Source organism: Oncorhynchus tshawytscha, linkage group LG12 (assembly GCF_018296145.1).
Source record: "Oncorhynchus tshawytscha isolate Ot180627B linkage group LG12, Otsh_v2.0, whole genome shotgun sequence".
Lineage (NCBI taxonomy): Eukaryota > Metazoa > Chordata > Actinopteri > Salmoniformes > Salmonidae > Oncorhynchus > Oncorhynchus tshawytscha.
In genome coordinates, this window is record NC_056440.1 from 14807390 (window position 1) to 14821591 (window position 14202).

The 14202-nt window shown below is 46.6% G+C and overlaps 1 protein-coding gene across 1 annotated transcript in view; it reads right to left on the reverse strand.

Moving 5' to 3' along the window:
- The window catches only part of LOC112262590 (succinyl-CoA:3-ketoacid coenzyme A transferase 1, mitochondrial), a 130053-nt gene that overhangs the window by 19468 nt on the left and 96383 nt on the right, over positions 1-14202 (reverse strand). Inside the window, exon 14 of the mRNA XM_024438216.2 lies at positions 13052-13141. Within this exon, the coding sequence (XP_024293984.1) occupies positions 13052-13141 (90 nt within the window). The remainder of the gene's footprint in view (positions 1-13051; positions 13142-14202) is intronic.

Consider the following 14202-nt stretch of genomic DNA (forward strand, 5'->3'; position numbering starts at 1 on the left):
CCCATTACAGGTCATAGGACTGGACAGCCACAGCCACAAACACTCCCATTACAGGTCATAGGACTGGACAGCCACAATACTCCCATTACAGGTCATAGGACTGGACAGCCACAATACTCCCATTACAGGTCATAGGCTGGACAACCACAGCCACAATACTCCCATTACAGGTCATAGGACTGGACAACCACAGCCACAATACTCCCATTACAGGTCATAGGACTGGACAACCACAGCCACAATACTCCCATTACAGGTCATAGGACTGGACAACCACAGCCACAATACTCCCATTACAGGTCATAGGCCTGGACAACCACAAACACTACCATTACAGGTCATAGGCCTGGACAGCCACAAACACTACCATTACAGGTCATAGGCCTGGACAGCCACAAACACTACCATTACAGGTCATAGGCCTGGACAGCCACAAACACTACCATTACAGGTCATAGGACTAGACAACCACAAACACTCCCATTACAGGTCATAGGCCTGGACAGCCACAAACACTACCATTACAGGTCATAGGACTAGACAGCCACAAACACTCCCATTACAGGTCATAGGCCTGGACAGCCACACTACTACCATTACAGGTCATAGGACTAGACAGCCACAAACACTACCATTACAGGTCATAGGACTAGACAACCACAAACACTCCCATTACAGGTCATAGGCCTGGACAGCCACACTACTACCATTACAGGTCATAGGACTAGACAACCACAAACACTCCCATTACAGGTCATAGGCCTGGACAACCACACTACTACCATTACAGGTCATAGGACTAGACAGCCACAAACACTACCATTACAGGTCATAGGACTAGACAGCCACAAACACTACCATTACAGGTCATAGGACTGGACAGCCACACTACTACCATTACAGGTCATAGGACTGGACAGCCACACTACTACCATTACAGGTCATAGGACTAGACAGCCACAAACACTACCATTACAGGTCATAGGACTAGACAGCCACACTACTACCATTACAGGTCATAGGACTAGACAGCCACAATACTCCGATTACAAGTCATAGGACTGGACAACCACAGCCACAATACTCCCATTACAGGTCATAGGACTGGACAACCACAGCCACAATACTCCCATTACAGGTCATAGGACTGGACAACCACAGCCACAATACTCCCATTACAGGTCATAGGACTGGACAACCACAGCCACAATACTCCCATTACAGGTCATAGGCCTGGACAACCACAGCCACAATACTCCCATTACAGGTCATAGGCCTGGACAACCACAGCCACAATACTCCCATTACAGGTCATAGGACTGGACAGCCACAGCCACAATACTCCCATTACAGGTCATAGGACTGGACAGCCACAATACTCCCATTACAGGTCATAGGACAGGACAGCCACACTACTACCATTACAGGTCATAGGACTGGACAGCCACAAACACTCCCATTACAGGTCATAGGCCTGGACAGCCACAAACACTACCATTACAGGTCATAGGACTAGACAGCCACAAACACTCCCATTACAGGTCATAGGACTGGACAACCACACTACTACCATTACAGGTCATAGGACTGGACAGCCACAAACACTACCATTACAGGTCATAGGACTAGACAACCACAAACACTCCCATTACAGGTCATAGGCCTTGACAGCCACACTACTACCATTACAGGTCATAGGACTAGACAACCACAAACACTCCCATTACAGGTCATAGGCCTGGACAGCCACAAACACTACCATTACAGGTCATAGGCCTGGACAGCCACAAACACTACCATTACAGGTCATAGGCCTGGACAGCCACACTACTACCATTACAGGTCATAGGACTAGACAACCACAAACACTCCCATTACAGGTCATAGGCCTGGACAACCACACTACTACCATTACAGGTCATAGGACTAGACAGCCACAAACACTACCATTACAGGTCATAGGACTAGACAGCCACAAACACTACCATTACAGGTCATAGGACTGGACAGCCACACTACTACCATTACAGGTCATAGGACTGGACAGCCACACTACTACCATTACAGGTCATAGGACTAGACAGCCACAAACACTACCATTACAGGTCATAGGACTAGACAGCCACACTACTACCATTACAGGTCATAGGACTAGACAGCCACAATACTCCCATTACAGGTCATAGGACTGGACAACCACAGCCACAAACACTCCCATTACAGGTCATAGGACTGGACAGCCACAATACTCCCATTACAGGTCATAGGACTGGACAGCCACAATACTTCCATTACAGGTCATAGGCCTGGACAACCACAGCCACAATACTCCCATTACAGGTCATAGGACTGGACAACCACAGCCACAATACTCCCATTACAGGTCATAGGACTGGACAACCACAGCCACAATACTCCGATTACAGGTCATAGGACTGGACAACCACAGCCACAATACTCCCATTACAGGTCATAGGACTGGACAACCACAGCCACAATACTCCCATTACAGGTCATAGGACTGGACAACCACAGCCACAATACTCCCATTACAGGTCATAGGACTGGACAACCACAGCCACAATACTCCCATTACAGGTCATAGGCCTGGACAACCACAGCCACAATACTCCCATTACAGGTCATAGGCCTGGACAACCACAGCCACAATACTCCCATTACAGGTCATAGGACTGGACAGCCACAGCCACAATACTCCCATTACAGGTCATAGGACTGGACAGCCACAATACTCCCATTACAGGTCATAGGACAGGACAGCCACACTACTACCATTACAGGTCATAGGACTGGACAGCCACAAACACTCCCATTACAGGTCATAGGCCTGGACAGCCACAAACACTACCATTACAGGTCATAGGACTAGACAGCCACAAACACTCCCATTACAGGTCATAGGACTGGACAACCACACTACTACCATTACAGGTCATAGGACTGGACAGCCACAAACACTACCATTACAGGTCATAGGACTAGACAACCACAAACACTCCCATTACAGGTCATAGGCCTTGACAGCCACACTACTACCATTACAGGTCATAGGACTAGACAACCACAAACACTCCCATTACAGGTCATAGGCCTGGACAGCCACAAACACTACCATTACAGGTCATAGGCCTGGACAGCCACAAACACTACCATTACAGGTCATAGGCCTGGACAGCCACAAACACTACCATTACAGGTCATAGGCCTGGACAGCCACAAACACTACCATTACAGGTCATAGGCCTGGACAGCCACAAACACTACCATTACAGGTCATAGGCCTGGACAGCCACAAACACTACCATTACAGGTCATAGGACTAGACAACCACAAACACTCCCATTACAGGTCATAGGCCTGGACAGCCACACTACTACCATTACAGGTCATAGGCCTGGACAGCCACACTACTACCATTACAGGTCATAGGACTAGACAACCACAAACACTCCCATTACAGGTCATAGGCCTGGACAACCACACTACTACCATTACAGGTCATAGGACTAGACAGCCACAAACACTACCATTACAGGTCATAGGACTAGACAGCCACAAACACTACCATTACAGGTCATAGGACTGGACAGCCACACTACTACCATTACAGGTCATAGGACTGGACAGCCACACTACTACCATTACAGGTCATAGGACTAGACAGCCACAAACACTACCATTACAGGTCATAGGACTAGACAGCCACACTACTACCATTACAGGTCATAGGACTAGACAGCCACAAACACTACCATTACAGGTCATAGGACTAGACAGCCACAAACACTACCATTACAGGTCATAGGACTAGACAGCCACAGCCACAATACTCCCATTACAGGTCATAGGACTGGACAACCACACTACTACCATTACAGGTCATAGGACTAGACAGCCACAAACACTACCATTACAGGTCATAGGACTGGACAGCCACAACCACAGCCACAAATACTCCCATTACAGGTCATAGGACTGGACAGCCACACTACTACCATTACAGGTCATAGGACTGGACAGCCACAATACTCCCATTACAGGTCATAGGACTGGACAGCCACACTACTACCATTACAGGTCATAGGACTGGACAACCACAACCACAGCCACAAATACTCCCATTACAGGTCATAGGACTGGACAGCCACACTACTACCATTACAGGTCATAGGCCTGGACAGCCACACTACTACCATTACAAGTCATAGGACTGGACAGCCACAATACTCCCATTACAGGTCATAGGACTGGACAGCCACAATACTCCCATTACAGGTCATAGGACTGGACAGCCACAATACTCCCATTACAGGTCATAGGACTGGACAGCCACAATACTCCCATTACAGGTCATAGGCCTGGACAGCCACAATAATTATAGGTCACAGGTAGAGCTGTGACGGTTATGGATGAAGACCGTCATGAAAATAAAAGTCAAAACTGTTTACATAGGCCTACATTAGGATTTTTCTTAACTCTATTTTCATGTAGATCAGGTATTCCCAAACTGGGGAATGCTTAACCCCAGGGGTACGCTAAATAAAAATGTGATTCACATTTAAAAAATGTATATATATATTTTTGTAATTCACATTTTCAAACAGTTCATTTAGTAAGGCCCGTGTCCATAGAGACACATACCGGCTCTACTGGTAGTACTGCTACAACCAGCAGTACTACACCTGCACCTGTCGACAACACAAGTGTCTCCTGACCCCTCCTGTCTCAGCCTCCAGTATTTATGCTGCAGTAGTTTATGTGTCGGGGGGCTAGGGTCAGTTTGTTATATCTGGAGTACTTCTCCTGTCCTATTCGGTGTCCTGTGTGAATTTAAGTGTGCTATCTCTAATTCTCTCTTCCTTTCTCTCTCTTGGAGGACCTGAGCCCTAGGACCATGCCTCAGGACTACCTGACATGATGACTCCTTGCTGTCCCCAGTCCACCTGGCCGTGCTGCTGCTCCAGTTGCAACTTTTCTGCCTTATTATTATTGGACCATGCTGGTCATTTATGAACATTTGAACATTTGGCCATGTTCTGTTATAATCTCCACCCGGCACAGCCAGAAGAGGACTGGCCACCCCACATAGCCTGGTTCCTCTCTAGGTTTCTTCCTAGGTTTTGGCCTTTCTAGGGAGTTTTTCCTAGCCACCGTGCTTCTACACCTGCATTGCTTGCTGTTTGGGGATTTAGGCTGGGTTTCTGTACAGCACTTTGAGATATCAGCTGATGTACGAAGGGCTATATAAATAAGTTTGATTTGAAGTTGTTCTGCTTCAACGAGCACATACAATGCTAGGATCAGTAATTCTACATGTGTTGTTAGCCCAGCTAACATGGACAATGACAGTTGTGAATCTGATGCAGCCGAAGAGCTACTGACCCCTTACCCGGGAAAGCACCGAACAACAGACAGGGTCATTGGATCATCGAAGAGGCGCAAATATGATGAGAACTATATTGATTTGGGGTTCACTTATATTGGGAGTAGTGCTTTTCCTCAGCCACAGTGTGTTATATGTGTTAAAGTACTATCTCACAACTCGATGAAACCTTCACTCTGTGCAGACATTTAGAAACAAAACATGACAATTTGGAAAATAAGCCACAGGAGTTTTTTGAGCGAGAATTAAGACGACTTTTGAGTAGTAAGACATGAATAAAAGCAACATTCATAAGAAGGTGCTAGAAGCGTCTTGTATGATGAGCTACCTAGTGGCTAGGACAGGCAAGCCCTATACTATTGTAGAGGACTTCATTCTTCCTGCTGCCACGGCTATGGCTGGGACAATGCTGGGGGAACAGGACAAAAAAACTATACAGACAATTACTTCATCAAACAACACTGTTTCACGACACATCAGTGACATGGCAGGAGATGTTTTGAAACAATTACTGGGTCGCATACAAGCCAGTGAATTCGATGTGTTACAGCTGGATGAGTCCACAGACGTGGTGGGCCTGGCACAGCTTCTGGTACATGTGTGTTACAGCTGGATGAGTCAACAGACGTGGTGGGCCTGGCACAGCTCCTGGTACATGTGTGTTACAGCTGGATGAGTCAACAGATGTGGAGGGCCTGGCACAGCTCCTGGTATATGTGTGTTACAGCTGGATGAGTCAACAGACGTGGTGGGCCTGGCACAGCTCCTGGTACATGTGTGTTACAGCTGGATGAGTCAACAGATGTGGTGGGCCTGACACAGCTCCTGGTATATGCGTGTTACAGCTGGATGAGTCAACAGATGTGGAGGGCCTGGCACAGCTCCTGGTATATGTGTGTTATAGCTGGATGAGTCAACAGACGTGGTGGGCCTGGCACAGCTCCTGGTATATGTCTGTTATAGCTGGATGAGTCAACAGACGTGGTGGGCCTGGCACAGCTCCTGGTATATGTGTGTTATAGCTGGATGAGTCAACAGACGTGGTGGGCTTGGCACAGCTCCTGGTATATGTCTGTTATAGCTGGATGAGTCAACAGACGTGGTGGGCCTGGCATAGCTCCTGGTATATGTCTGTTATAGCTGGATGAGTCAACAGACGTGGTGGGCCTGGCACAGCTCCTGGTATATGTCTGTTATAGCTGGATGAGTCAACAGACGTGGTGGGCCTGGCATAGCTCCTGGTATATGTCTGTTATAGCTGGATGAGTCAACAGACGTGGAGGGCCTGACAGCTCCTGGTATATGTATGTTATAGCTGGATGAGTCAACAGACGTGGTGGGCCTTGCACAGCTCCTGGTATATGTGTGTTACAGCTGGATGAGTCAACAGACGTGGAGGGCCTGACACAGCTCCTGGTATATGTGCGTTACATTTATGGGGGATCAATTAAGTACTGGACAGCTTTGTGACATCAAATGGACTTTGGTGGTCAAGATGTATATGTACCTGTACTGATGGTGCAAAAGCCATGACAGGGAGACATAGTGGAGTGGTAAAGTGCGTGCAAGCAGTTGCTCCCGAGGCCACTTGGGTACACTGCAGCATCCACTGAGAGGGAATGCCTCAATTTCAATAAATGTTTTTTTAAATTGAGAGACAAGCTTAAAGTTTTCTTTACTGGCCACAATTTTCACTTGTCTGACCTCTTGCATGATGATGAGTTTCTCACAGGACTGGCCTATCTGGGTGATGTTTTTCCTCGCCTGAATGATGTGAATCTAGGATTACAGGGACTCTCCGCAACTATATCCAATGTGAGGGACAAAATTGAGGCTATGATTAAAAGGTTGGAGCTCTTCTCTGTCTGCATTAACAAGGACAACACACAGGTCTTTCCATCATTGTAGGGTTTTTTTTGGAGTGCAAACGAACTCAAGCTTACGGACAATGTCAAACGTGATATACCGAAGCACCTGAGTGAGTTGGGTGCGCAATTATGCAGGTACTTTCCCGAAACGGATGGACACAAACAACTGGATTCGTTATCCCTTTCATGCCCTGCCTCCAGTCCACTTACCGATATCAGAACAAGAGAGTCTCATCGAAATTTTAACAAGCGGTTCTGTGAAAATTGAATTTAATCAGAATCCTCTGCCAGGTTTCTTGATTGGACTCCGTTCAGAGTATCCTGTCTTGGCAAATCGCGCTGTTAAGACGCTGATGCCCTTTGCAACCATGTAACTATGTGAGAGTGGATTCTCGGCCCTCACTAGCATGAAAACTAAATACAGGCACAGACTGTGTGTGGAGAATTATTTAAGACTGGGACTCTCTCCAATACAAACCCAACATCGCAGAGTTAAGAGCATCCTTTCAAGCACAAACTTCTCATTACCTGTGGCGAGTTATTTACAATTTTTGTTTAACAAATAAGGTTATATATGTAAGATGGCTAAATAAAGAGCAAAATTATTGATTATTATTATATTATTATTTTGTGCTCTGGTCCTATAAGAGCTCTTTGTCACTTCCCACGAGCCGGGTTGTGACAAAAATCCACACTCATTCTTACGTTTAATAAATGTATCGTATAGTGTAGTGTGTGTGTGGCAGGCTTACAATGATGGCAACAAAAAAAAAACTGTTGAGAGTGCGCTGACCCTGGTGCTAGAGGAGGTCCAGCTGACCCTGGTGCTAGAGGGGGTACAACTGACCCTGGTGCTAGAGGGGGTACAGCTGACCCTGGTGCTAGAGGAGGTATAGCTGACCCTGGTGCTAGAGGAGGTATAGCTGACCCTGGTGCTAGAGGGGGTACAGCTGACCCTGGTGCTAGAGGGGGTACAGGTGACCCTGGTGCTAGAGGGGGTACAGGTGACCCTGGTGCTAGAGGAGGTATAGCTGACCCTGGTGCTAGAGGGGGTACAGCTGACCCTGGTGCTAGAGGAGGTACAGCTGACCCTGGTGCTAGAGGAGGTACAGCTGACCCTGGTGCTAGAGGGGGTACAGCTGACCCTGGTGCTAGAGGGGGTACAGGTGACCCTGGTGCTAGAGGGGGTACAGGTGACCCTGGTGCTAGAGGAGGTATAGCTGACCCTGGTGCTAGAGGGGGTACAGCTGACCCTGGTGCTAGAGGAGCTGACCCTGGTGCTAGAGGAGGTACAGCTGACCCTGGTGCTAGAGGAGGTATAGCTGACCCTGGTGCTAGAGGGGGTACAGCTGACCCTGGTGCTAGAGGAGGTACAGCTGACCCTGGTGCTAGAGGGGTACAGCTGACCCTGGTGCTAGAGGGGGTACAGCTGACCCTGGTGCTAGAGGGGGTACAGCTGACCCTGGTGCTAGAGGAGGTACAGCTGACCCTGGTGCTAGAGGAGGTACAGCTGACCCTGGTGCTAGAGGAGGTACAGCTGACCCTGGTGCTAGAGGAGGTACGCAGCTGACCCTGGTGCTAGAGGGGTACAGCTGACCCTGGTGCTAGAGGAGGTACAGCTGACCCTGGTGCTAGAGGAGGTACAGCTGACCCTGGTGCTAGAGGAGGTACAGCTGACCCTGGTGCTAGAGGAGGTACAGCTGACCCTGGTGCTAGAGGAGGTACAGATGACCCTGGTGCTAGAGGAGGTACAGCTGACCCTGGTGCTAGAGGAGGTACAGCTGACCCTGGTGCTAGAGGAGGTATAGCTGACCCTGGTGCTAGAGGGGGTACAGCTGACCCTGGTGCTAGAGGGGGTACAGCTGACCCTGGTGCTAGAGGGGGTACAGCTGACCCTGGTGCTAGAGGGGGTACAGCTGACCCTGGTGCTAGAGGGGGTACAGCTGACCCTGGTGCTAGAGGAGGTACAGCTGACCCTGGTGCTAGAGGAGGTACAGCTGACCCTGGTGCTAGAGGAGGTACGCAGCTGACCCTCGTGCTAGAGGGGGTACAGCTGACCCTGGTGCTAGAGGAGGTACAGCTGACCCTGGTGCTAGAGGAGGTACAGCTGACCCTGGTGCTAGAGGGGGTACAGCTGACCCTGGTGCTAGAGGGGGTACAGCTGACCCTGGTGCTAGAGGGGGGTACAGCTGACCCTGGTGCTAGAGGAGGTACAGCTGACCCTGGTGCTAGAGGAGGTACAGCTGACCCTGGTGCTAGAGGGGTACAGCTGACCCTGGTGCTAGAGGGGGTACAGCTGACCCTGGTGCTAGAGGAGGTACAGCTGACCCTGGTGCTAGAGGAGGTACGCAGCTGACCCTGGTGCTAGAGGGGGTACAGCTGACCCTGGTGCTAGAGGAGGTGCAGCTGACCCTGGTGCTAGAGGAGGTACAGCTGACCCTGGTGCTAGAGGGGGTACAGCTGACCCTGGTGCTAGAGGGGGTACAGCTGACCCTGGTGCTAGAGGAGGTACAGCTGACCCTGGTGCTAGAGGAGGTACAGCTGACCCTGGTGCTAGAGGAGGTACAGCTGACCCTGGTGCTAGAGGAGGTACAGATGACCCTGGTGCTAGAGGAGGTACAGCTGACCCTGGTGCTAGAGGAGGTACAGCTGACCCTGGTGCTAGAGGAGGTACAGCTGACCCTGGTGCTAGAGGGGGTACAGCTGACCCTGGTGCTAGAGGAGGTACAGCTGACCCTGGTGCTAGAGGAGGTACAGCTGACCCTGGTGCTAGAGGGGTACAGCTGACCCTGGTGCTAGAGGGGTACAGCTGACCCTGGTGCTAGAGGGGGTACAGCTGACCCTGGTGCTAGAGGGGGTACAGCTGACCCTGGTGCTAGAGGAGGTACAGCTGACCCTGGTGCTAGAGGGGGTACAGCTGACCCTGGTGCTACTAGAGGGGGTACAGCTGACCCTGGTGCTAGAGGAGGTACAGCTGACCCTGGTGCTAGAGGGGGTACAGCTGACCCTGGTGCTAGAGGAGGTACAGCTGACCCTGGTGCTAGAGGAGGTACGCAGCTGGAGGTTGAATGTTTGAAGGGGTATGGGGACTATACAAAGTTTGGGAACCACTGATGCACAGTTGAAGTTGGAAGTTTACATACACCTTAGCCATTTCACGTAAATACATTCATGATTTCTTGCTCAAAGCGGGTGGTGGTTCGTGTGCTAAGTATGTGGTTATTGTAGGTGAGAGTAGTTTCTGAATGTGGCAATGCTAAGCGTCTCTGTCCCTCTCCATCTCTTCATTAACAAGCATCCATGTTGTTGTCATTCCGCTAGGGACCTGTTTTCAGCGTATTACTTCTCCAGTCAATAACCAGTGTGTGTGTTTATCCTGTGTTCCCATTTAATTAGCTAGGAAATAAATCATTAAACCAGTTTGTGTCATACTGAATCATTAGTAAGGCTAGTTTTTGCAGATGCAAGGAGGTTACGACCGTTCAGAATGATGATATGATACGAGGTTATGATTAATAAAAAATCATTTAAAAAAATAAGTTGATAGGTTTAAACGTTTTAGAGTTTAAATCGGGAAATGGTAACTCTAAAGACCCGCTCTCGCAGTACCCCAGATCCTAATGAGTTAATTGTTAAACAATTATGACCATAGCAGCATAGTTTGTGACGTTATGCAAATATTTGGGGAAAAGTGAGAGAAAAGCCATCAGACTTGGTTTGAATGGTTTTGTGCATCAAAATAGGATTTGTATTATATTTTTTTATATGCAGAAAAGCCAACAAACAAGGGAAAGGTAGGCACATATCTTTATTTTGACTCTGTTCATGTTGGGTCAATACGAACATGTGACAAATCCTCTCCAACCTGGCATTTCTTCATTTAAAAAAATCCTATTTATCAGTTAAATTTAAATTTTAAATAATAAGTGGTTAAATAAAATACTTTAAAGTACTACTTAAGTCATTTTTGGGGGTATCTGCACTTTAGTTAATTATTTATTTAACTTTATTATTTAACTTTTACTTCACTATATTCCTAAAGAAAAGAATGTACATTTTACTCCATACATTTTCTCTGACACACAAAGGTAGTCGTTACATTTTGAACACTAATCAAGACAGGAAAATGGCCAAAATCACACACTCATCAAGAGAACATCCAAGTTTTAGAAATTACATTTACTTTTAATACTTAAATATATTTAAAACCAAATACTTTTTGACTTACTCAAGTAGTATTTTACTGGGTGACTTTACCTTGAAGGTATCTTTACTTTTACTCACTTTTCCCACCACTGAAAATATTAATGAAATGCCATGATAATAACGAAGTGTAATGGCTTGTTTCAAATAGTTTTTATTAAAAAGCATATCCATGGAAACATATGTACACACATAATTGTGACCACCCCTTTTTGACCTCCCCCTGAAAGGTTATGTCGGTGACCATTTACATTGGCCTGGACAGCCAGCAACTTCCACAAATACTTATATTACAGGCCATAGGCCTGGGCAGCCATGGCAACAAACACTTCAATTACAGAGGCTTTTTCAGGGAATTGCATTTTCCTTCCATAATCAGGTTGGTGTACTGCTCCAGTACGTGTTGGAGTGGATGAGAGCATTAGTCCATCTGAGCACCAAGGCGCCTATAGGGAGCTCTGGGACTGTCAAAGGCATCATTTAAAATCATGAATTCATCCATTACTGGAATCAAAAGCTCATTAGAGGAACTGACTCTTCACAATCAGAGAGGTTACAGTATAACACAAAATATATTTCTTAAAAATGGAGCACATATATATACACATATACATATATATATACACACATAGATACACACACACACACACACACACACACACACACAAAGGACATACAGTTGAAGTTGGAAGTTTACATACACTTAGGTTGGAGTCATTAAAACTCGTTTTTCAACCACTCCACAAATGTCTTGTTAACAAGTTTTGGCCAGTCGGTTAGGACGTCTACTTTGTGCATGACAAGTAATTTTTCAAAAAATTGTTCACAGACAGATTATTTCACTTATAATTCACTGTATCACAATTCCAGTGGGTCAGAAGATTACATACACTGAGTTGACTGTGCCTTTAAACAGCTTGGACAATTCCAGAAAATTATGTCATGGCTTTACAAGCCTCTGATAGGCTAATTGACATCATTCGAGTCAATTGGAGGTATACTTGTGGATGTATTTCAAGGCCTTCCTTCAAACTCAGTACCTCTTTGCTTGACATCATGGGAAAATCAAAATAAACCAGCTAAGACCTCAGAAAAAAAATGTAGACCTCCACAAGTCTGGTTCATCCTTGGGAGCAATTACCAAATGACTGAAGGTAACACGTTCATCTGTACAAACAATAGTACACAAGTATAAACACCATGGGACCGCGCAGCTGTCATACCGCTCAGGAAGGAGACGCATTCTGTCTCCTAGAGATGAACATACAATATTGTGAAAAGTGCAAATCAATCCCAGAACAACAGCAAAGGACCTTGTGAAGATGCTGGAGGAAACCAGTACAAAAGTAAAGTGGTGATCCTAACTGACCTAAAATGGGGAATTTTTACTAGGATTAAATGTCAGGAATTGTGAAATGCAGTTTAAATGTATTTGGCAAAGGTGTATGTAAACTTTCGATATGTATGATGTCCTAAATAAAGCTGATCTGGAGACACTCCTATAGACAACATTGGAACAGGATGGCCTTGGGATTGCTTTGGATGCACCCACGTGCACACAGACACATACTCTTACCTTAGCGGAGTGCTCCATGGTGACCACCACCTTGGTTCCAGCGCTGGCCACCAGATCCATGGCTCCACCCATCCCCTTCACCATCTTACCCTGAAGGACAAACAAAGCAATACAGTAAACAATAGAGCCCAGGGGTACTCAAAGTAACACATCTTCCTCACACACAAACAGCAACAGCCAAAAGAGTAAGCAAAGTTACGCATTTTCCACACGTTACCAGAAACAGCCGATACAGAATGTAAAGTAGCGTATTTTCCACACATGCCTCCAGTAACAGCCGATACAGAGCGTAAAGTAACACAGTAACAATCGATACAGAACGTAAAGTAACACATCTTCCACACATGCCTCAAGTAACAATCGATACAGAACGTAAAGTAACACAGTAACAATCGATACAGAACGTAAAGTAACACAGTAACAATCGATACAGAACGTACACAGTAACAATCGTACAGAACGTAACACAGTAACAATCGATACAGAACGTAAAGTAACACATCTTCCACACATGCCTCAAGTAACAATCGATACAGAACGTAAAGTAACGTATCTTCCACACATGCCTCAAGTAACAATCGATACAGAACATAAAGTAACATCTTCCACACATGCCACCAGTAACAATCGATACAGAACATAAAGTAACGTATCTTCCACACATGCCACCAGTAACAATCGATACAGAACGTAAAGTAACGTATCTTCCACACATGCCACAAGTAACAATCGATACAGAACGTAAAGTAACATCTTCCACACATGCCTCAAGTAACAATCGATACAGAACGTAAAGTAACATCTTCCACACATGCCACCAGTAACAGCCGATACAGTACGTAAAGTAACGTATCTTCCACACATGCCTCAAGTAACAGCCAATACAGAACGTAAAGTAACACAGTAACAACTGATACAGAACGTAAAGTAACACATCTTCCACACATGCCTCCAGTAACAGCCGATACAGAACGTAAAGTAACACATCTTCCACACATGCCACCAGTAACAACTGATACAGAACGTAAAGTAATGCATCTTCCACACATGCCACCAGTAACAATCGATACAGAACATAAAGTAACATCTTCCACACATGCCTCCAGTAACAGCCGATACAGAACGTAAAGTAACATCTTCCACACATGCCA